The 25487-nt window shown below is 39.5% G+C and overlaps 1 protein-coding gene across 1 annotated transcript; it reads left to right on the plus strand.

The window, feature by feature from the left end:
- On the plus strand, window positions 1-23995 carry LOC124142625 (sentrin-specific protease 1-like). The gene is made up of 18 exons (XM_046511198.2): window positions 1-166; window positions 1924-1994; window positions 3099-3304; window positions 4706-4748; window positions 6472-6626; window positions 7601-7743; window positions 8635-8852; window positions 9528-9579; window positions 10391-10456; window positions 11782-11866; window positions 12464-12496; window positions 12664-12754; window positions 13279-13421; window positions 14168-14371; window positions 14957-15036; window positions 16190-16268; window positions 17237-17332; window positions 18491-23995. Exons 1-18 carry the CDS (start codon window positions 60-62, stop codon window positions 18554-18556), a joined length of 1938 nt encoding a protein of 645 aa, XP_046367154.2. The 5' UTR covers window positions 1-59; the 3' UTR covers window positions 18557-23995.
- Window positions 23996-25487: the final 1492 nt, after the last annotated feature.

The raw sequence follows: 25487 nt of genomic DNA on the forward strand, positions 1-25487 counted from the left end.
CGGTTGCGCTCGCGCGAGAAAGGGATTTTCCATGCAGTCTGACACCGTACACAATACAAATGTTCAGTTCAGTGTCCGATAAGATAAAGTCGTTTATTTTCCAACCATCCCACGAGGAACCAAACCTCAGTGTTTCAAGAAAACGCAAAAGAATTGCTGATGAAACGTAAGTGGCTGTTGTCTGCAGGTGTCACTTTGTGTACAAAACATCATAATGAAAACAGCGCCGTTTTCCATCAGTTTGTAAACATTAGGTGTTTGGGTTAAGCCATTCATCAATTGTCCACATAAGCATCTCATGTATTTCCAAAAGGTGTTTCATTACGACCCACTGGGAGTTTGATCACCCAAACTATAATGTAGCATTTTGTACATGTACCGCTGAAATAGGTTACGCAATTATTTTTAAAGCCCACGTGAAACGTATATTGCCTGTCTTGCATTCTTGAAATAAATAAAAATTCTATCTCAAGTATAACTATAGACACCTTTGACTTTATGAAAATAATTCAAGACACTTAACATGTCAGAGATAACCACAGCTACATGTATACAAAACCAGTGAAGATCTGGGTTAGAATTGTTCTTCAGCAATCTATGCTTGTTGTCAGAGCCCACTAAGTAGACCGAGTGGTCAGGCTCACTGACATGTTTTTCAGAACTCAGGTTACTAGCTTGAAATTAAAATAGGGTTGTTGATGTAAAACTTTACGGGTTATAGCTAAAACGGCACCTCGGCACGTCACCAGGTGAAAAGGCACTGATTGGCGAAAACGTCATCTCGCCTCAAGCGAAAACAGCTACTATTGCCTGGTGAAAACGGCACCTTATTTTTTTTTTGACCTCGGTCAAATAAATTAAATTAAACTTACATGGTAACTTGCAAACACCAATAATTTTGTAATGTTAAAACAAGTTTACATTAGAAATTAGCCTCTACTCCAACTATATTCCACCTTAGTCTACACGCAACACAACTAATTGTGAAAACATAATATGCTTTGAAGTAAAATTAATGAAATTAAACTCACATTATCTCTTAAAACACACATAATTGTGAAATGTTAAAACAAGTTTACCTTAGAAATTAGCCCCCTACCCCAATTTACTCGCCGACTCTGATTGGGAGGCGCAGATAACTTATTGTGAAAACGCAATACGCTTTGAAGTTTAAGTACCTTAACTCAATGTCAAGCTGAAACTGTATTTAAGAGTAACAAATGTTATATTTGGGATAACACTTTCTTAGTAAAGTACGGATTCTCGTACTTTTTTGGGGTTGAGTCCCGTCCGTCCCCACACTTACCAGAGTGAGGCACCTTATCGCGAGCACACAAAGTCAGCGATCTAACTCACTCAGCCACTGAGGCTAGTAGTCTAAATGGCATTGTGTATTCATAGCTTTCGGCCATGGGAGCCGTGCCAATTTACACTTGTCAGAGGGGTACTCAAAGTACGTGATCTAGACTACCAGTTGTCAGACATTCATTTTTTAGGAAGCCCCGGTGGCTGAGTGGGTTAGATCGCTGACTTTGTGTGCTGGCGATTAGGTGCATGATACATTTTGGTATCAGAGCGCAACCTGGTTTTGTCTGGTGCAGCTACTTACTACGTTTACATGTCAACATGCACTGGGTGCAAGTTAAATCAAGTTCCTTAATTCGAGCCCTGAGCTGCTGAGTAATGCATCAACATTTGGTTTCTTAATTGAAATATCATGTTAATAAACCTTACACCTTTTTCAACAATAGTTTGGTTGTGTTATTTTGTCACAAATTATCTCCACATGACTTTGTATATTTTTCTGAAGTCAAAGGTTGTTATGAGAATAAAAGCGTTTAGCTTTGTCGTGTATAGTATTAGGCTGTTTTTCCTTCAACTTTTGTTTTCTTCATTGCTAAACATGTATGCACTTTGTTTCAGTGATGGTCAAGATTCCGATATTGAGATTGTTGAAGTTAAGAGACCTAAGAAGGAATCCACAGGCTCATCGTGTAAGTTTTATGTTTTTCTGGGGTATGGGTAGCCCAGTTGTCTAAGCAGGGTTAGAAACTAACAGATTTTGTCCACTAGTCCTTATAATGATAACATAGAGCAAAACCCTTAAAATGGGCCAATTTCTACTAGTCCTTAGGATACCTTTACTATTGGGCAGTTTGGTAAGGACTACAGGACTAGTGCCAATTTCTAACGCTGCTAAGGTGCCGCGATTCGCTGTGAAGAGTTGTGTACTTTGGGCACGCCAGAAACCTATGATTGTGGGTTCGAATCCAAGTTTGCCCCGATTATGTTTCTAGGTTTGTCAGCACCATACCCGTGCTTGTGGGTTTCACCGAAGTTTTAAACGTCTGAGACCTGCATCACTTCGGGCTTTTCTCCCACATTTATGCTGACACGCCGCGATATAACTGTAATATGTAAAAAGTGGCGTTAAAATCAACTCACTCAAATCATGTTTTTCCTGATTCATTACTTTGATTGGCTTCAGCATGTAAATGATATTCATTACTGCCCAACTTGGTGGCCATTGCTATCAAGCAGTTTGTGTTGAATGTTTATGATTGGGTAATTTAGGCTTGTTATGATAGTAGGGGCAGCGGGGTAGCCTCGTGGTTAAAGTGTTTGAATGTAGCTAAAAGCATAAAACCATACTCACTCACTGTTATGATAGTGGGGGCATGGGTGGCTCAGTCGTCTTAAGGTGCCACAATTTGCTGTGCAGAGTTGCATCCCTTGGGCTCACCAGAAACCTATGGTTGTGGGTTCAAATCCTGGTTTGCCCTGAGTATGCTTCTTGGTTTGTCAGCACCATACCCATGCTCATGGATTTCACCAAAGTGTTTAACATGTGAGATCTGCATTACTTCGAGCTTTCCTCCCACATTAAGCTGACACGCCGTGACATAACTGGGATGTGACTACAACAGCAACTTAAGTTAAGTGGATCGCTTTGTTGACACCTTAAACTGTTGTGTCGACTACATATTCAGGTGAGCTACAGTGCGTGGTTCAGTTACTACTTTTTCACCCTCTGGTTGATACCTACCTGGTTGTGAATAAAATGATGAGACAGTTTTCTGTGTTTATTCCTGGTACAGTCTGGACTTACTTGAAGCTACCAGTAAACAAGATGGCCCAGTGGGTACGGCAACGAGGATCAGGCAATTTCTCCTCAGATTTTGGTGTGCGGGAGTTGCCAGAAAACAGTCGATGGCGGCAGCGGCCACATCACCAGGAGCAGCATCCAGCAGTCAGGCCCACTGTCAAAGTGCCCACCACTAATGGAGGCTCTGTACATACTCAGGTACGTGTGCCTTATGAGAAGGTTACCATGGTTACATTATGTTTTTAAATTAATGCCCCACCCACTCACCCCTTAATTTCTGCCTCTGTAAGCAGCTTCACTTGTTAATTGTTCTTCGTCAGCTATTTGTGCCCTAGACATATTGACCAAACTTGGCTCTTAGAATCAATTTTTACACATTTTAGTGTTATCATATGGTCTAATATTAGCTGAGCTTACTAGATTGGTCTGAATGTTGCTGGACCTCGGGCGAGTGGATAAAGTCTCTGACATCTTCCTGAGGCAAGGGAGTTATCTGACTATAAAAGTGCAGTTTCCACCCTTGCCAAACTGGGCTGGTATTACGGAGTTACATTTTGGCTAGACTGACGAGTCTATGCATAGTCCAATCACATTCGCGCAATGAAATCGAAATCCAGTTCGTAAACTGTCATGCAGATGTCGGTTGATTGCAGGATTTGCAAAGCATGTGCACCGCCAACTCGTTTACAGATATTTTCCAAATCTTTTCATGTTTTTAATCAAGCTGCTCAGATGATATGATGCACTTTGCGATGTAAGACCTGTTTTATCACAATATAGATCTTGATTATCGGTCAGAACGTCTTGACTGGGCGCTGCCATTTGGTTTGAAGCAAATGCAAGTGCTATGATCGGTGGAATCTGATTGGTCCAGAGGAGAGGCATAGAAAGGACATGACTCGTATTAGCCACTGGTGGCGCTACGATCGAGCCCAGAAATTCCAGCCTAGTTCGGCAAGGGTGGAAACTGGACTTTTAAAGTCAGTTAACTCTCTTGCCTCGGGAAGATGAGTCTCTGACTGCATCAGTGAACATGAAAAGTCAATGTGTCAAACAGCTTTTAGTGTCTGAGACAAGTGGCCATTATCTAAGGCACCACAATGTGCTGTGCAGAGTTGCCTCTCTTGGGCATGCCAGAAACCTATGACAGGGTTTGAATCCCGGTTCACCCTAATTACGTTCTAGGTATACCCATGCCCATGCTCATAGGTTTCACCCAAGTGGTAAGTGTCTGATACATTCATCACTTTGGGTATATCATTAGGTACGTGCCGTGATATAGCTTGAGTTCTGTTAAAAGTGGCTTTAAACCCCACTCACTGAGACTGATTGTGTCAGGTATTGTGAGGGGAATGTGAGAGGAGGCAGAAACATGGAGCTTCTTCAACATGTATCCAGGGATGAGAACTTTCTGCGGATTTGCGGAATTCCATGCATTTCGTTACATGAAGGGTCACTTTTGTAATACATGCCATTCCCAAGACCCCTGCTAACTTTCAGTGTGTGTTTTTTTTATAAAACCATGTGTTTTTTAAACAAAAACATTTAAAAAATCATTTGAAAATACATTCTCATCCTTGTATATGATTTTCCTTCTAGATTCATGGCCGACCACCTATACATACAGAGGTAGCTGCTTCGAGTGAGTGCAGTATATAGTATCAACAGTTATCACTGTGTCATCAATTAGGGGTTTCACTGGCATCTGAAACTAACTTGTCATGCACACTCAGTATTGTCAGAAAGTTTCTTTTTCAAAGGATTGCTTGCAGATTCTAGCCCCAAACTGCATAGAACTAATCTGTGAGTTTCTGAAACATGTAAAACAGTTTTAACCTTTATGTTGGATGCAGATATTTAGATCAGGAATAATCTGTCCCGCAAGAGTCTTTTTATTGTCTGTGTAAACATGGTACAATTGAATGAAGAAACTTGTTCTGTTCATGTTCTGTTGAACTGTCACACCTTTAACTCACACATTCCTTGACCTGACACATGTTCCCTTAACTCACATTCTTTGAACACACATTTCTTAAATTGAAACACTGTCCTGGAACTGTATTATTTTTCTTAAGCTGTCCCACATTCCATCAACTGTCCCGCAATCCTTGAACAGACACAATCCTTGAACAGACATACAGTCCTTGAACAGACACAATCCTTGAATAGACACAAAGTCCTTGAACAGACACAAAGTTCTTGAACAGACACACAGTCCTTGAGCAGACAAACATTCCTTGAACAGACACACATTCCCCATGTTCCTTGAACAGACACAACGTTCTTGAACAGACACACAGTCCTTGAACAGACACAACGTTCTTGAACAGACACACAGTTCTTGAACAGACAAACATTCCTTGAACAGACACACATTCCCCATGTTCCTTGAACTGACACGCAGTCCTTGAACTTACACACATTCCTTAAAATGAAACACATTCCTTGTACTAACACACGTTCCTTCAACTGACACACATACATTCAGCTGTCACTAATTCCTTCAAATGTCACACATTCCTTCAACTGACACACATTCCTTCAACTGTCACACATTCATTCAACTGACACACATTCCTTCAACTGTCACACATTACTTCAGCTGTCACACATTACTTCAGCTGTCACACATTCCTTCAACTGTCACACATTCCATCAACTGTCACACATTCCTACAACTGTCACACATTCCTTCAACTGTCACACATTCCTTCAGCTGTCACACATTCCTTCAATTGTCACACATTCCTTCAACTTTCACACATTCCTTCAACTGACACACATTCCTTCAACTGACACACATTCCTTCAGCTGTCACACATTCCTTCAGTTGTCACACATTCCTTCAACTGACACACATTCCTTCAACTGTCACATTCCTTCAACTAACACACATTCCTTCAATTGTCACACATTCCTTCAACTGTCACATTCCTTCAACTGTCACACATTCCTTCAGCTGTCACACATTCCTTCAACTGTCACATTCCTTCAACTGACACACATTCCTTCAACTGTCACATTCCTTCAACTGTCACACATTCCTTCAGCTGTCACACATTCCTTCAACTGTCACATTCCTTCAACTGACACACATTCCTTCAACTGACACACATTCCTTCAACTGTCACATTCCTTCAACTGACACACATTCATTCAACTGTCACACATTCCTTCAACTGTCACACATTCCTTCAACTGTCACATTCCTTCAACTGTCACACATTCCTTCAACTGTCACACATTCATTCAACTGTCACTAATTCCTTCAAATGTCACACATTCCTTCAGCTGTCACACATTCATTCAACTGTCACATTCCTTCAACTGACACATTCCTTCAACTGTCACATTCCTTGATACAGCCTGCAGCACATCTATGAATGAGACTCCCCGGGTGAATGGGGAGCAGAGCGTCCATCACCAGGAGGTCCAGACTGACCAGCTGTCTCGGTCCAGCCGTCGCCGCCAGGTCACCCCGACTGTCCCCCGCAGTAGAGGCCTCTTCACAGCACAAGAGGTGACAACAACCATTCAGCTGTGTATTTGTTTGTGCATATCTGTTACCACTCATCCATCTCAGACACAATAATGACGTATTGACACGCCCCATGAAGGTCCAGCTTAGAATTGGTCTTTAGAAATTCACGCTTGTCAAAAGAGGCGACTGACAGGATCGGGTAGTTAGACTCGCGGACATGCTTGATACATGTCAACATATCCTAATTGCATAGATCAATGCTCGTGACGTAAGTCACAAGGCTGTCTGCCCCATTTTTGATTATTTACAGACAATTTGTTGGGGCCACACTGCTGATATTATGTACATAATACATAATTTCCAAATGCCAATCATGGGCACTGAAAGACTGTACGTATTTGAACAAAGTCGAGGAGATGTCAAGAACTCATTTCAATGCACTGGTTAAACAGAAAAAATCCAAATAGATTTGTGCATCCATAGAAGGTTGCGCCAAGTGAACTCTGAGCCAACTTTGAACATGTTGAAAGCCCAATCTGAATAAAGGAATCATGGATTCTTCAGCCAATCAGATGTCTTCTTTCTAAAACAATTCAGCTTCATGACATACCAAATTTCAATTTTAGCAATTGAAAACTGCAACAGAACACAAATATACCCACGATGGTATTTCCGCATGCGTGTAAATGCCACGGTACTCAGAAACGACAGGATTTATGGAATATCCAAAGCAATATAATAGCACAGCTTTATGTTTTTGCATTCAGAACTCCCCATTATTATTTGTTTGTCAGATATGCTTGTCTGGTTTTTAAAAGCCTTAACTCTGATTGACTGATTAGAACTCCTATGGAGGTGTTCTCATATCTTCATGTAGAGAAAACGATCTGATATTAGTGAGATTGTGAAGATAAGGAAGAGTGTTGTATATTCACTATGTTGTTAAGAATTATGTGGTGGCTGTATTTGTATCTATGTTTTCTGAAGGAAAACCTGATTTGTTCAAATTCCAGAGTGTTCGCCTCGATGAGAAGAAACGATATCGTGAATTGCTGCAGACGTTTGCCCCCTCTGTCCGTCTGGATGAAGAAAACCGAGATAAGACCGCAGATGCTTCATCCGCCAAGTTGAAGATACCATCTACCTTCGATTTTGGGTAAGCAACAGATTGGTGCTGGTTTTATCATTGAAGAGTGATAATTCACGTTCAAAAACTTCATTCCAGTAAACATTGAAAAAAATAAGTTCAAAGGCTGGCTATCGATATAGATCTTAGAGATCGATAATCATCAACTAAATATCGATAGGTAACTTTCAGAATATATGAAAATGCTCAGAGGCAAAACAACATATTTCACGTCACTGGTGTCAATGACATGCTTGTTTGGATTACTCTGTTGACATTGGGATATATCAAATCAGTTGCTTTCTGTCTTCGGCAATGGACAATAACAAATCTGCTTCCATAAATTAAGATTTTATTTCATCACAATAGTATATATTATTTTTAAAAATATTTTAATCAATCATCATGATAAAAGTTATTTTAGAACTGCTTTATCATATGGTGTATGAGTTGAATTTGTTCCCTGTAGACACATCGTAAGAAGTGCAGGAGTACTAGTATACAATTACCAGAATTTTCTACTTGCTCAAGAGCAAGTAAACTTAAAAATTCTCCTTGACCAATTTGACTTTCAACTTGCCCTGCTAGAGAAAAGAAGAAAACTTCAATCTTTACAACAGAACTTTATTGAATGAAGCAACAGCTAATAAGAGATGTGCAGAATAGAAAAATCATTAGTCAGGTACTTCATCTGCAGTTGACAAACACACGATGCATCTTTTAAGTTTTAAAGTTAATACTGCCATTTAATGCCAACTCAATTTTTGACAGGCAGACAATTTTTTACTTCCTTCTGTGGGTGCCATGTTTGGAATAAGAACTAATATTGTGTGCCTGTCTATAATAAAGAAGTTAAAGAAAAAGATCTTATGCATATACAATTTCAAAATTCCATCAAAGACATCTGATACTGGTTTCTAGGGGAAACAACAGTATCCTTGGTCACAGTTTCCTTGGCAACAACAGTGTGTTTGCCTCTGAGCTGAAGGCTAAGACCCCTACTCCTCGTCCCGCCATCTCCAGCACACTTCTGACAACACGGAGGAAGAATGCGCTGGAGGTGTTCCAGTCAACGCCGTTGTCGCGGACGGGGAAAGAACAGAGGAACATGTCTAAGCTTCGAGTTCACCAACAGTCAGGTAGGCATTCTGTCAATTGTTGTTCATGTTCATTGTCAAAACAAAGGACAACAGAATTGTTAATGCACAATCGTTGAAGACAATGTAAATCTGTGGTCAGACAGTGGATTAACTTTGGCCTATTTATGTTTTAGTCCCGGGGACTCTCAGTAATATTTGGACCCATGAGTTAGAAGGGGTCTTCAGGAACCAATACTTGCGGTAAAAGGCGACTATGCTTGTCCTAAGAGGCAACTTAAGGGATCAGGCTTGCTGACTTGGTTGGTGCATGTCATGGTATCTCAATTTAGTTGATTGATGCTCATAATGTCAGTCACTGGATTGTCTGGTCCAGACTCAGTTATTTACAGACCGGCATCATATAGCTGGTGTTGCTGGGGGTAGGGGGGGAGGTGCTCCTTGGCATGCATATAGGGGTTCCAGACTACACATGCTCAGAAGCCTACAGCCCAATAGCATTATTGATGGGGGTTTTATGTTAGGTTGGGGAAAATCAACCACTGACAGCCTGAACTTTGAGTGTATTTCTTACCAGAAAATAACTTGAAATAGTTGAATGATTAATTTGGTTGAGGTGTGTTGAATAATGAGATCAGTTGATCTCTGGTTCTTGAGTTCCTTGTTTGATATATGTGTATTTTCTATTATATGAATGTTGTTGTTGCTCTTTTGCAGTTGTGATTCCCGATGATAAGAATGATGAGATCTCAGAAAGGATATCACCCATGTGAGTATATAGAAACTTGTTGTGGATGTTGATGTATAATCATCATATCAGGCCGGCATGTTGGCAAAGACACGCATGCTTCAAAAGGCTGTTAATTTGAAGGTCCGGCCTTGAAAAACTGTAATTTCAATGTGCCTTAGAAGCCTTGAAATTGGAGGCAAGGATTAAATTTGGCGTCCTGGCCTTGAAAAGGCTGTAATTTCAATATTCCCTGAAAAGGCCTTAAATTTGGTGTCTCAACTTTTGTTTAAACCATGTCAAGTTTGTGGTATGTTTTGTGGTCAATTATATCTATCTGGCAATACCTGTGTTAGACTGACATCTAGTCTCTGAAATGAACATATTTTACAGAAAAAAACAGTTGTTAAATTATAGTTATAAAATATAATAAAAAGGAACCCAGAGACTTTCTTCATTTTCCGATACTGCAGTAATCTAGACTTGCCAAACATTATAGACTTGCATGGGCTGTATTTGATATATTTGTTTCAGGGTTTGTATGACAGACTATACCTGTGTGTTAAATATTACCATCCTTCTTTCCTTTATTATTTAGGGGTGGTCGGGTAGCCTAGTGGTTAAAGCGTTTGCTAGTCACGCCGAAGACCTGGGTTCGATTCCCAACATGGGTACAATGTGTGAAGCCCATTTTTGGTGTCCCCTGCCATGATATTGCTGGAATATTGCTAAAAGCGGCATAAAACCAAACTCACTCACTCACTCACTCCTTTATTATTTACCAGCAGGCATGGTATGGCAAGCCATGGTGTATTCTGTAGGAGAAATATTGATGTATTTGTTGTGTTGACAGTTTGGACCGGACATCTCATGAATTCCAGACATCACCGTACGCCAGCGAGGGATGGGTAGAGGACTTGTGAGTTGATTTTCTCCCATTGTTGTTGATGGTCAAGAATTCATGTAAAAGGAAACTTTCATTGTTCCCACAAGTACAAGTACTGAAATCTATGTGCAGGGTTAATGTCATGATAATAATAGGGGCGGTCGGGTAGCATAGTGGTTAAAGCGTTCGCTCATCACGCTGAAGACCCGGGTTCTATTCCTGACATGGGTACAATGTGTGAAGCCCATTTCTGGTGTCCCCTGCCGTGATATTGCTGGAATATTGCTAAAAGCGGCATAAAACTATACTCACTCACTCATGATAATAATAATGGTTACGACACTTACAGAGCACCAATCTTGACTACTTTGTTTGACTGTCACCACGGTCACTCACTGATATTCCTGCTGAAATACACTCTTCATCTCATGGCATCCTTGATGGTCTGGTGTATTCCATTCTATTATAACATACCTTGAACACATTCTCCACAATACTTTTGTTTTGAATCCTTTGTATTCCCCCGGCATATAATAGTCAACGCCTTGTCTGTCTGTCCATTTGTGTGCCGGTCCAACCGTTCAAAAATTTTCAACGAAAATTGCCAGATAAAACAAACAGATCCTGAAGTGCTGCCTTTTGCTATTTACAAATTTGGGGCATTTTAATTTTTCTCCATTTCCATGGAAACAATTTGGACTTAGGCTCAAAAGGGAGGTCATGTGTATGGTTAACTCAAAGAAAGATATGCGGTGAATCTTGGTAGAATGACAACCAGACGCCATTTGGAATGTTGTGTACAACAACATCTTCACCAAAGTAGTAAATGTCTAAGACCTCCATCACTTCAGGCTGTCACGATATGACGAAAAAAGTATTCATACTGACATTAAACTCACTCACTCAAAGATAATCAAAGTGCTCGTCTGAATTTGGTGTATACCTACTATGCTTTGAAATTGGAGGTCATCAAACTGTTGATTAGACTCTTAGTCTAACATTTGAAACCTCGACTGGAATTAATCACATCTTAGAATCATGGTAGAAACCGCCCGTACTATAATATCTATGAGACGATATATGAATAGAAATAATATGAATAGTATGACTGCAAATAAATGACAAATGTCTTTCTTTCAAATTATTGCCTATTTTCCTTTTCAAATTAATGTTCTCACGTTCTTAATTTAATCTAAATCTTATCAGCAGAAATCATAACTGCGACGTTTTTAATTTTCCAAATATGGTCGGCTTAATCATGAAACCATTACCAGTCATGAATTTGCACACAGTTCTCTTGTATACACTAGAGATGACAAGCAGCCTCCATTTTTTCATTCCATGATGAATCTTTGTAGAAAAAGTCGCTATTCAGCAGAAGCGAGAGAGAGGAGGCGGAAGATCACTGAAGCCGAAATTATAGCCAAGGTCCATGAAGAAAGGGTAAGCTAGTTTTAGTTTTTACCAACCATAATTATCTTAGGTGTTATGACTTTGTCAGTTACAAATTTGCTCTGGTAGGTCCCAAAAATTGTAGAAAACTTTAATAATGTGTCTTAAATGTGTATAAAAACCACAGAAGTCAACCAACAGGCATGTCAATGTTCTTCTGTTTCCTGGTAGTGTGGAGAAGGGTTTAGAAGCAGTTTGGGGTTGTGCTATTTTAGATTACTGTTATTTTAGTCGACATGAAGGAGACAAAGTCTGCTTTAACATCTTTAAGTATATTTTGTTTGATAAATGTCATGTATAGTGCCATATCTTTGGTGATTTAACTTTATAATCAATCGGTAGACGATCATTGATTGCGCTTTGAAACCCTTTATCAATCATTACATTTGAATCAGTTCTCAACACTGACCATTTCCTTACAGATTCAGGATGGGTTCAAGATAATTAATAAGTTTATTTGCTGGATTGTTTAGGGACCATTTAGCCCATTTCTGGTGTCCCCCGCTGTGATATTGTTTGATTATTGCTAAAAGCAGCTTAAAACCTTACTCCCTCACTTAGTCTAAAATGATCTTTATATTTTTTCAGAGAAAAGAACGTGATGAGAATTTGGAGAAAATGGTAAGTCCATAAATGTAACAGTTCTATCATTTGTATGTAAGTATTTTGGTGATCAGAATTATCTTCTTGTGAAGTGTACATTTCTTATGACATGAGAAAAAAATGTGAAACTTCTGTTGACTTACTGTGTACAGATTTAAAAAAGTCTTCTCATACTCATGCTCCAGATTAAGGAACGAATGAGGCTTGAAGATAAGGAACCGCCGGTGTTAGAGGAACTGCCGCCACTAGAACCGGAGAAGGAAGAACGGTTACCAGGTTGGTCCCACGTTCATGGCCACAGGGATTTACCAGACATAACATCCTGCATCCTATGTTGCATCCCCTGGGATGCAGAAAATATGCGTGCATGCCTAACATTGAATGCAGATATTTCATAATTTGGCGTCATTTGTAATTAATTTCCACACTTAACCATTTACAAAATACAAAGAGTGAAATGCTTCACAATCTTTTAAGGATCGAAGATCTTTGGACCACAAGAAATGCAAAAGTTGACAAACTCGTAAATCTTTATCACTTGTTTTGGATGTTATTGGAAGTTTTCCAATGAATGTTAAGTAGATTTTGTACATTTCAAAACATGACTTATTTACAAACAGGGCAGTTACCATCCATTATCCTTCGTTTACAGGCATAACAATAAAAGAAAATGTTTTTTCAGAATGTGAACGAAAGTATCACGTTTCATTATGATTTGGTTGGTGTCACATCATTGCTAGTAGAGTTGCTAGTAAAAGGGTTACCTGGGATCGTTTGTTATTGAAGTCCCTGTGTTGCAGACATCACAAGCGATATGGAAAACATCATCGCCGGTGCCAAGAAAGGCTTCCCCCCTGACCAAGTGCTGGTGGAAGGCTACCGACTGCAGATTACTAGGAAGGACATGGCCACGTTAGATGGACTGAACTGGCTTAATGATGAAGTAAGATCCTACTGAGATGACTTGAAGCATCATCAGGGCTGTTGGGGTAGCCGAGTGGTTAAAGTGTTCGCTCATGACGCCGAAGACCTGGGTTCGATTCCCAACATGACTACAGTGTGAAGCCCATTTCTTGTGTCCCCCGCCATGATATTGCTGAAATATTGCTAAGAGCGGCGTAAGACCATCACTCGCTCACTCACTCACTCACTCACTCACTCACTCACTCACTCTCACACTCACTCTCACACTCACTCACTCACTCACTCACTCACTCACTCACTCACTCACTCACTCACTCACTGAAGCATCATCCCCTGTACAATTCTAGAACAGTTAGGATGGTTGGGTGTCCCTGTACTTTAAGTGCTTGTTTATGATCAGTGAGTGAGTATGGTTTTACGCCGTTTTTAATCAATATTCCAGCAATATCACGGTGGGGGACAACAGAAATGGGCTTCACACATTGTACCCACCTGGGTTTTCGGCGTCACGAGCGAACGCTTTAACCACTAGGCTACCAGACTGCCCCTGTTTATCAGAAATTCTTTTTAGAATCAGATCTTTTACTCTGATAATGTAGCTCTCTCATCTCATAAAATATTCTGTGTTTAAGTAGACAAGGAACATCTGTGAAGATTAATGCAACTGTGTCATTCTCTTGCGATTGTTGTTCAAGTCCATTTCTCCAAGTTGTACATGTCCTGAACATTGATCTGTCTTGGGTAACTGGTATTGTTGTCTTACAGATTATCAACTTCTACATGAACATGCTAATAGAGAGAGGCGGGCAGGAGGATCGACCCAAGGTGTACGCGTTCAACACATTCTTTTATTCCAAATTAATGAACGGTGGCCACTCGGCAGTGAGAAGATGGACACGGAAAATTGACATCTTTTCACATGACTATCTTCTCGTCCCGGTTCATCTGGGAGTTCACTGGTGTATGGCTGTAAGTTGTTAAAATTCCCAAATTTGAATTTAAAAATTTCAAAGTTTGCCAGATAACATATTTTCATGTTTTACGACACCACTGATGTTCCATGTAAATAGTACAAGGTTTGAGGGGGCATGGGTGGCCCTGTCGTCTAAGATGCTACAATTAGCTGTGCAGAGTTGCGTGCCTTGGGCATGTCAGGAACCTATGATTTTGGTTTGAATCCTGGTTCACCCTGATTATGTTTCTGAGGTTATCAGCACCATTACCCTGCTCTTGTGTTTCACCAAAGTGGTAAATGTCTGAGACCTGCATCACTTCAGGCTCCTCTCACAGAAAGCTGGCATGCTGTGATAAAACTGGAATACTGAATAATTATTGTCTCTGATGATAATCAATGTGTGCAAGACCATCAATTGTGACTGTCATGCTCAATTTCTAACACTGTCATATGTTTTATTGAACATGAACAATCTTGAAAATATTTGTTTTGATTTACAACTTTTTGGCGATAACATTAATAACATTTGGATACATGTCGTGTGTCATGTTACAAATGTCAAGTGTTTGGGACTGTCACACCAACCCTTCTGTTTTCAGGTGATTGATATTAAAAAGAAGAAAGTCAGCTACTTCGATTCAATGGGAGGCAAAAATGTACAGTGTTTACAGGGCTTGAAGTAAGTTCTGTTTTGTTTCAGCATTGTCTCTGAACAGAAAGAGACAGTTAGGAGGTAGATGTAATGTGTTTTCAATATAGAGCAAAGTAACATGTAGATTAATCACATTAAGTTGAATTTGGAACGGAGCACGGAGAAAGAAAGCAAGTTTGTTGTTTAACGCTGCACTCGGCAAAATTCCAGCCTGTTAATACTCAACTCTGGACCAGACAATCCGGAGATTGACATCATGGGCATCGATCTTCGCAGTTTGGATGTATGATGACATGCATCAACCAAGTTAGCGAGTCTGACTACCCGATCCTGTTGGTCGGCTCTTACGGCAAGCATGGGTTTCTGAAGACCTATTTGACCCCGGATCTTCATGGGTACACTGTCTGAGTTTGATTGTTTATTGTTTAAAGCCACTCTCAGCAATATTCCAGCTATATGACGGCGGTCTGTAAATAATCGAGTCTGGACCAGACAATCCAGTGACTGACATCATGAGCATCGATCCACGCGATACGATGAAATGCATCAACCAAGTCAGCGAGCATGACCACCTGATCCTGTTGGTCGCCTCTTACGGCAAGCATGGGTTTCTGAAGACCAATTCTACCCCGGATATTCACAGATATACACTGTCTGAGTAATGATAAGTACGATTATAATATAACATAAGGAGATGAAAGTATCATCTACGTAGATGTTAATATTATCTACGTATATTAGGTATCATTTACGTAGATGAAAGTATTATCTACGTAGATGATAAATTCTATTAAGACTGTGGCACGAATACGTTTCCATATGATATGGCTCTTATGGCCTTCTGAAACAAATGGAGGACCAGTACTCACGTTCGATTTCACAACCAATCGCCTCTTACGACAAGCATTTGTTGCTGGAAACAGTTCTAAACTGGATCATCATGGGTCCTCAGTCACATTAACATTAATATTTATGACAAGATTTTAAAGGTTTAGTTAACTTGTAAATGTGGGCATTTTTAGGGGCATCAGGGCTCTTCTCATTCCTCGTCTTTTCAACATGTTCAAACAATCCTTGAAAATCAATAAGACATTGATTCATTCAACAATTTAAACTTTTTATAATTGTGTCGCTGTTGTTAACATGCTCTGAAGATGAATGTGATTGTGTTTGTTTGCAGAAAATATCTTGCAGACGAGTCATTGGACAAGAAAAAACAAGCTTTTGATTTCACTGGATGGGAATTCCAAATAGAATCTGTAAGTAATGTTATTTGTATTTTGTGATGATAATTACAGAAGACATAGAAAAATGTGCTTGGAATATTAGTACCCATTGCTGGTAAACATCTAGTGTCTTGTATCTGTGTGGTGTCGTCTGTTTTGACATGTCCAGCCCAGGGGGATCCTGAGATAGAAGAAATCCCCAGTACATGTGATAACAGTGTGGATCACTGCTACAGCTGCTCGTGGATATTTCTGTTCCTTAAATACCTTATTTATAGCCAAATATCTGATTTAAGAAATGTTGGTAGGCTGTTCATTTTATGACTGAATATCTAATAAAACTAACCCCAGAGGAGGCGGTTGGGTAGCCTACTGGTTAAAGCAAGTTGCTATATAAGTGCAATAATTTTGTAATGCAATGTTAAACATGTGTTTTTGCGCATCACCTTTCTCAGAGCTCCAGATAACTTTTTGAGCAATTGAGTTTTTACTCTTGGGTTTCTATTTCAATTCAACATTTTTCATTGGGTAACCAATATTTTTTCACTCAACCGTTCATCACTCTGTTGGTTTTTTTCCAAAATAAGGAAACATTTTAAGATTTAAAAAAAAAAAAAATAATGTTTTATAACTGTTCTAAACATATAGGCTTGACTCAGAAAGTAAATTAGCTCATAATTGTGTTTCGTAAATGAGCTCCTTTGTACGCATGCTGAAAAAGCTTCATTGGGTATATACGCATGCTGTTTTTATACATTTGAGTTTTTCATTTAATGCATGCGTTTCTGTACGCAAGATAATTGAAAGTAATTGGGTTTTGAATATTTTTGGGGAGTATTTTACGCAAATTAGGAGCTTATCTGTAGCTCTGCTTTCTTGACCCCAGGTCATTGAAAGCAGGTTTGAAGTCGTGGGAAAGACATGGAACTTTCAAGACTGATTTGTGTGACCTGGCAGTTTGTTGTTGAATTTGATTGTGAAATGTTTTGAATCTATTCCAGGACATCCCCCAACAGATGAATGGTAGTGACTGTGGAATGTTTGCCTGCAAGTTTGCTGAATACATCACACGAGAAGCCCCCATCAGTTTTACACAGGTGAACATGCTGTCATGTGTGCATGATATGTGATTGTTAGACATTGAGGGTTTCGGTGATCACCAGTGGCCTCGGTGGTACTAGACTGGTTTCACATTCGAAACAGAGGTCAGAGCGACATCTTTTATCTCTTTATATAGTCTGCAGCAAATGTAAAAAGTGTGCAGTAAAAATTCCCAAATTGGTAAAAAAAAAATTACCAATTGATTATTCATGTTAACATGATTAATATTTTATGGCTAATGGTCTTGCTTTTTAGGACCGAAAAAGAGGAAGAGGTTTTTTAAATTTAGTTTTACGTTATAGCATTGAATGTAGTGTTAACATACCTGGCTAAAATGCCTCTGATTTAAGGAAATAAGAACTTTAATATACCTCAGTTTTGAACAAAATAATGTATTGTTCCCAATGTGTCTGCAACATTTGTTTGTTTGTTTCTTTGTTGGTTAATGCCTCAATCAGCAATATTCCAGCTATATGACCACAGTCTGTAAATAATCAAGTGTGAACCAGACAATCCAGCAATTGATTTCATGAGCATTGATCCACGCAATAAAATTATTGGGATAAGATGACATGCATCCACCAAGTCAGCGAGCCTGACCACCCGATCCTGTTATTCGCCTCTAACGGCACGCTTAGTCGCCTTTTACAGCAAGCATATGTTGCTGAAGACCTATTCTACCCCGGATCTTCATACATGGTGTCTGTAACAAGCACTTAGTCTCCTCGGACACTATGATCTACTGAAAATGATGCCAAGTGATGCTACTGATCCATTGGCCGGGGTAATAATGTACGGCTTTGAGCATGCTTTAGAGTGGTTTGTGGGGCACGGGTGGCCCAGTTGTCTAAGGCGCCGCGATTCGCTGTGCAGAGTTGCGTCCCTTGGGCAAGCCAGAAACCTATGATTGTGGGTTCGAATCCCGGTTCGCCCCGATTATGTTTCTAGGTTTGTCAGCACCATACCCGTGCTCGTGGGTTTCACCGAAGTGGTAAACGTAGACCTGCATCACTTCGGGCTTTCCTCCCACATTGTTAGAAGCGGCGTTAAACCCAACTCACTCACTCACTTAGAGTGGTTTTGGCACATTATGAATATGTACATAATTATTATTATTATTATGTTTGCTATTTAAAAATCCCCTTCTTTTGCAGGAACACATGCCCTACTTCAGGAAAAGGATGGTCTACGAAATATTAAAGAAGAAATTGCTACAGTGACAATGACCCCCCAACTGTAGTAGTCGTTATCATATCTTACCTCATTCTGTTCCGACAGCTGACAGTTACCGTGGTTACGTGAATCCTGACATTATCCTTGTTTAAACATGTTATATTTATAGATGTCCAGTTTTGTTGAACTAAGTCAGATCATGTTTCGTGTTGAAGAGTGAATGACTTCAGGTTCCAAGTGGCATCAGCTTTCTGGCGGCCATATTTGTGTGACCTGTGTGACCTTTATGTGACACATGCTGAAGAAGGCAGGTTAACTTAGCCTACAAATAATCAGGGAGGCCATGTCATTTATGCTTATTTTTATCAAAATGATTGTGAAACTTATGCTATACAAGAACTGTTCCGTCAGTAGTTTAGAATATTTTATGCCTTATGGTTGTAATGAGATTAAGTATGTTCGCTGTGTTACATAGCGGTGGTCGCCGTGTTACTTAGCATGATTGATAAGTCAATGAGTTGCTCTTCCTTTCTACATAAGATGCTAAGATGATGTCAGTAAAAAGTTCAAATTATTGAGGAATTTTTTTTTTAAAGCTATCTCTTATTAACCGCCAATTATTTGGACAATTAGAAAAATAAAATAGTACATATTTGAATAGCACATTAAGATAAAGTAGCCATTAACTTTGTCAAGAGCAACTTATTGAGGATTTTTTTTTTAAAGTAATCTCTTATTAACTGCTAAATATTTGAACAGTTAGAAAAATAAAGAAATGCATATTTGAATAACATATTAAGATAAAGTAGCCATTAACTTTGCCCAGAGCAGCTGACCCAGTCTATTGTATCAGGTATTTACATGACGCACAAATGTAGAGAATGGAAGTAGAATAAAAATTAACTGTGTCCCTAAGGACACACAGTAATATTCATTGTAACTCCAGGGCATCAACAGCAGTTATGGGTGTCTGTTATTTCATCTATCAATCATGACCACTGTCCACATGATCATTCATTCATTCCAGGCTCTGAAGTAATTATCAAAATGTACAGTACACCATTTTAATACTTCACAGGGCCCCGTTCCACAAAGCGATCTTAGCGCTTAGACTGTCGTAAGTCTATGTTAAAGTATGGGAGTTACGATCGTCTTACCGCTATTATCGCTTTGTGGAACGGGACCCAGGACCCTTACAATTAGTTATTGGGGGTCGGGGGACCCCCACTTTTGTAAGTCAAGGTAAATCCCTGTTGTGTGTAGACTATGGACAATGCATCTTAGTTATGGCAGAACAATCCATCCCAGATCTAAATACGTGTCTATAATTTGAGCTGAGTATTGCCTGGTATCTTACGATACGATTTGTATCACGATACAGACTGACGATACTACTGGTGTCATGATACACCAGATGAAATAATAAGAAATGATGAAATACTGAAATACAGCTCTAACTCCTTTCTTCATTCATATATTATTGTTATCTCAGATACTTTAACAAAGAAAACCACAAGAGCAAAACAGTTATAAATGAAGAGATGATTATTATATGTGACAGTTAGTCGGCACATCCAGCTATCACATCCTTGTGTTTTACCATGCTTACAGGTGGCGCTATGCTGCTTCTGCCATTAAGGGAGGTAACTCTATCAGTTCCTGTTCTATTTATAACATATCATGATCTCACAAACTGACGATTCAAGTATCATATGTACCTAAGTATCGATGATAACGTAGGTATTGGTGAATAGTTATAGCCCTTAAGTTTAAAAAAATAGAAGCATTGGTTCTCAGGCAATGACTTTTGAAAATATATTGCAGGCTGGCGGTGGTTTGGGATTTTTTGCTTGTAAAAGCTAGTATGTAACCAAATAAACAGTTGTGTACCATCAACCTGGGAAAAGGCCTCCCTACATAAACAAGCATACAAACTCCTTTTGCCGCCATACTACCACGAGATACACAGTAAAGGAGTGCACATTTAAAGGGAAGTAACTGTGTGCTACATTGGATCTCATTGTTTTAAAGTATTAGGATTTTTTAATTTGTTTGAAAATGGAAATAAAAACGAAACTTGTGGCAGACTGTATGATGATGAGGCCGTGCCTGAGAACCAAGACTTATTTTTTAGCCTTATGTATTACTCTGAAAACACTGAACAGCCAACACAGTGCAGTATTAGCATTTTGGGGGGTTTGCCCACTTAACTGACCAACCCAAGGACATTTGTGACAACGAAATTAGAAGGTATTGAGCTACTTAAATTAATGTTTATTTCAATGGACCCAAGCTAACATCTTAACAAATATTTGTAAACCATAAAATTATTTAACAGTAGACAGAGTGAGAATAGGTCTTCAGCAACCCATGCTTGTCGTAAGAGGCTACAAATGGGAGGGGTTAATGCCCAATTTCAGTCATTGCAAGCTGGAATAATTCATGCTGATAATAATTTTATTATGGACTTTCTAGGATAGGTACCTTTAAAAACTGCTGGATTTATTTATAAAAAAGAAGGGTATAGTATGCATGCCCTTTCTATAGGTTAATGTGCAGGTGTTTGAGTAAATGGATAAATACTTTCACGTTTCCTCAATTTCTAACTTGTAGCGACATTCCATTGATGGCGTCACAATGCTATGACGTCACACAACAATGTGACAAGGCAACGATGTCATAGCTGCAGTGTTGAGCCCCACACGAAATCACTTTTGCCATTAGCAATACACTTCCTGCCGCAACATGGGAATTAATTCCCTTTTTGTGTCTTTGACAATGTGACTCTGATTCCTGGTTGTTCCGATTCATCTTTTGTTTAATAAGGGTGTCTGCTGGTCTGAACATCAGACTTTCTGAGATCTGTATTTTTAAAATCTGTTAGATGTAATGATAAGAAACGAAGGGGAAAAGTGTACATTCTATTGCTAGACACGCCTGTTACATACTGTGTCATATTTACAATATCCTGTAGAGGCAGATAGTGGGGGGGGGGGGGAGTACGCAGTACAAGGTTCATGAAGTTGTGCAGGGAACACGAAACAAACTAGGAGGTGTCCTTAAGTTTTGTGTCTGCCTGGAGAGCGGAAGGTCCGGGGTTCGATCCCCGGCCACGTCTTACCAAAAGACATTAAAAGATGGGAGTGTTGTTACCCTGTCTGGCGCTCGGCATTAAGGGGCTAAAATAAGGACTGGTTGGCTCAGAGTCAGTATAAGTTTTGTGATTAAATTCAATCCAGCAATAACTATTTTTTTTATGGTAAGATGTCAAACTTGGCACTTGTTAGCTCACATTTTGGGCTTATGTCACAGGGCTTTGTCTGTCGTGAAAATTCATCTCCTTCAAAATAGTTGTCAGTGTTAATATTGTTTTTGTGGAACATGTTTGGTAAAGTTGGACTTGCATGATGCAAACTTCAAGTGTCATATTCAACAGGAGGTTCCGAGTTATATAGGGGGATATTCCTTGTAGAGAGTGACAATGGCACGGTTAAAGTAGGTTCCTGAAGCCTAAAGGGCACACTTAGAAATCACATATTTTTAACAAAAATGTTAATTATATTAAGTCAGTGATAACTGTTTTTTTTTTACAAGTAAGCTTGATATCCACATGGAAAGTGAACATATACTAGTCAAAAGAAGACCTGAGGGGTAGTCGGGTAGCCAAGTGATTAAAGCGTTCTCTCATTCACGCCGAAGACCCGGGTTCGATTCCCGACATTGGTACAATGTGTGAAGCTCATTTCTGGTGTCCCTGCCGTGATATTGCTGGATATTGCAGGGGGCACAACTTGTGATCTACGCGAAGTGGCGCCAGGGTCGAGCCAAGAAAAGTGGCCTTGATATGGCTAGGGTAGAAACTACGCTTTGATACAGGCTAGTGGACACGTTTGCCTCGGAAAGATGGTTTAGGACTGCATCATCAAAGTTTTGTTGTCTAGTGACGGCAAGCTTCAGTACCTGTGGTATTCTGGGCACACCATCTCAAGCTAGACTTGAAATAGGTACCTGCTTCTCCCTGTGGTAACACGACATGTGACTAAACAGTTGGAGGGTTCACAAGCACTACGATACTGTCATCTCTGCTCTAATGGGCATGGCCATAGATCATGTAATTTATTTCGCCATCATAACATTGTGTGAGAACTATTCGTATGGAATATATCATTGGTGCAGACGTAATCTCTGTATATATCTGTATATATCATTAAATATCATGTCTTTTTTTACGTCCAGAATATTAAGTTCGGCAATGATTCATCATCAATCATGTGTTGAGTTTCTGGTGGTGTTCTGACAAGGTGGATTGAACGATGAAGGGACAGAGGGTAGCAGGGTGGTTGTGGTGTTTCCTTGTCGAGACAAGCTGGTTTGATTCCCCTTAGGGGTAGATACCATATGTAGAACCCATTCCTTCATTTGAGACGAGCTGTACCGGTACATGTCATTACAAAATGTTCAGTAAAACATTGATACCAGAAATCAGATTTTGTCCTGCCGATTTATTGGTAGACATACTTTCATCCCGGTCTTAACTTTGGAAAATATTAACTAAGTTGTTTCTACTATACTACAGGCTCAAAGATACGTGAATTTTGTTTGTCAAAACGAAGTATGAAATGTTGTTCTTTTCTTGTTTTCAGTAAAACTGTCATATTTTGTAAATTGTCACTGCCAAAGGTATCTGTACTTTGTTTCCATAGAACATTCAGGACATGCTCAAGCTGTTGTTGTTTTGAACTCTTTCAAGGACTGGTCATTTATTATGGTGGTCTTGGGTGGTAGGGGCCTTGGTCTCAGCACTGTATCATATTTTGCTGATACAGCCCCCATTTGATGTTACATTTTATCATGGACCCCCAAATGCGTTTTTCCACTACACCCGTCTCAAAACACACTACACAAATAGATAAGGATAAGATATATGGATGAACAATTTCATTACAATTAGGAACGATCTTATCCTTACTTCGAGTTCAAAATGCCTCAGGGGGCGGATGGTAGCCTAGTGGTTAAAGCGTTCACTCATCACGCCAAAGACCTGGGTTCGATTCCCCTTATGGGTACAATGTATGAAGCCCATTTCTGGTGTCCCCCGCCGTGATATTGCTGGAATATTGCTAAAATTGGCGTAAAACCATACTCATTCACTCACTCTAAATGCCTCTCAAAGAAATGTTGGAATATCTAAATTTTTATATTTGAAACAATAGAACTGGGTCATTTTCTTTCATGCCTCCCATGCCTCCTCTCATCTTCCTCCTCCTCACTCTCTCCTCCTCCTCCTCCTCCCCCCCCCCCCCCCCCCCCCCCCATGTTGTGATTAATTTGGCGGGCCCCCTCTTACTGTCATTTCTTTATGACCCTGGGGGCACGGGTGGCCCAGTCGTCTAAGGCGCCGCGATTCGCTGTGCAGAGTTGCATCCCCTGGGCACGCCAGAAACCTATGATTGTGGGTTCGAATCCTGGTTTGCCCCGATTATGTTTTGAGGTTTGTCTGCACCATACCTGTGCTTGTGGGTTTCACCGAAGTGGTAAACGTCTGAGACCTGCATCACTTCGGGCTTTCCTCCCACATTAAGCTGACACGCTGTGATATAACTGGAATACTGTTAAAAGCGGTGTTAAGCCCAACTCACTCACTCACTCTTTATGACCCTTATCAACCCCCATCCCACCCATTTAATAAATGACCAGTAGCTAAGCATGTTAAGTAATGACATTTTTCAGAAAGGTTTTTCTCTGTGGAAACTCAAACATCATCTCTTCTCATGAAACATTACGAAATAATCCAGCTTTGTTATATATTGTGTAAATACACTTTGTACAAACTCAATAATCACATTACATGACAGAAGATTCAACATGGTGACAAAAAAACACTTGTATTTGTTACAGTGAGGGGATATATGTATGCTTGTATGTATGGTGGTTGAATAAGCGAAAGATTACTGTACATATTATGAACGACATCCTAGTGCTCGGTGTGTATGCTTTTGATGTTCGCATGAAAATGTTTTACGTGATCAGGTATTGTGGTTTTTGATGAAATACCTTTCAGAAATGAATTGGTACTAAAATATATTGTTCACAACAATTGGAATGCATTAGCATGCATATATTATTGTTAATATAAAAATGCAAGTTTGGTTCACAAGGGAGATAACTTGGGATAAAGGGAGACAATCAGTTCCATTTTGCTTTCACATTCAGCCATCTTGATATTTAAAGTGTGAGGTATCTTCAAGGTATATCTTAAGCTTATACAATATTATTCATTCTTCCTTAAATAATCAAAATTTCATTGAATATATTTGTGTGACTTGTTGAAAGTTTAATTGCAAATGATATGTACGAATCAATGTCTTGATACTATGTTTCGTGCCATCCAAGTGAAAATAATCCTGTCAGTTTATGTAATATTGTTTGTCTTAATCGAGTGTATGAAACCCATGATTGCAATGAATAGCTGCATTACAATCTGCAGTATCTCTCAAATGTTTATTTACTTAAATTGACTGAGAGTGCATTTTCTAAATGCCTTTAAAGTTTTAAGCACAAACCTAAAACCGTATTATGAAACTGCAAGGTTCACAAACATGTTTAACAGACAGTTCATGGTTCAGAGACAGAGCAAAACTTTTACAGATTTAGCTACCAAAGATGTGAACCTGTAATGTGATAAGAAAATTGATGCGTATATGATTTTGAGGATGACTGTGTTGATTTGAAAAATAAACTATTTTCTCACTGTAGTCAGTGTTTTGTCTTTTTTTCACCCCCAGTGCAGATTTTCATGCCACATTGTCCAAAAATGTCTAATTAGTTTGAGTGGTATACATGGTTGCTTCAATAACATTCAGCTTTGTCGTGATTGGACCCGTGAAGATCCAGGGTAGAAAAGGTCTTCAGTAACCCATGCTTGCCATAAGACATGGCTATGTTTGTCGTATGAGGCGACTAACGGGATCAAGTGTT

Source organism: Haliotis rufescens, unplaced genomic scaffold (genome assembly GCF_023055435.1).
Source record: "Haliotis rufescens isolate VD_foot unplaced genomic scaffold, xgHalRufe1.0.p SCAF_10, whole genome shotgun sequence".
Lineage (NCBI taxonomy): Eukaryota > Metazoa > Mollusca > Gastropoda > Lepetellida > Haliotidae > Haliotis > Haliotis rufescens.

Coding starts and splice junctions, on each gene's coding strand:
- LOC124142625 (XM_046511198.2), top strand. CDS start 60: ATGTTCAGTTCAGTGTCCGATAAGATAAAGTCGTTTATTTTCCAACCA. Junction 10,457..11,781: donor GAGGGATGGGTAGAGGACTT/GTGAGTTGATTT, acceptor GAATCTTTGTAG/AAAAAGTCGCTATTCAGCAG. Junction 13,422..14,167: donor TGAACTGGCTTAATGATGAA/GTAAGATCCTAC, acceptor GTTGTCTTACAG/ATTATCAACTTCTACATGAA.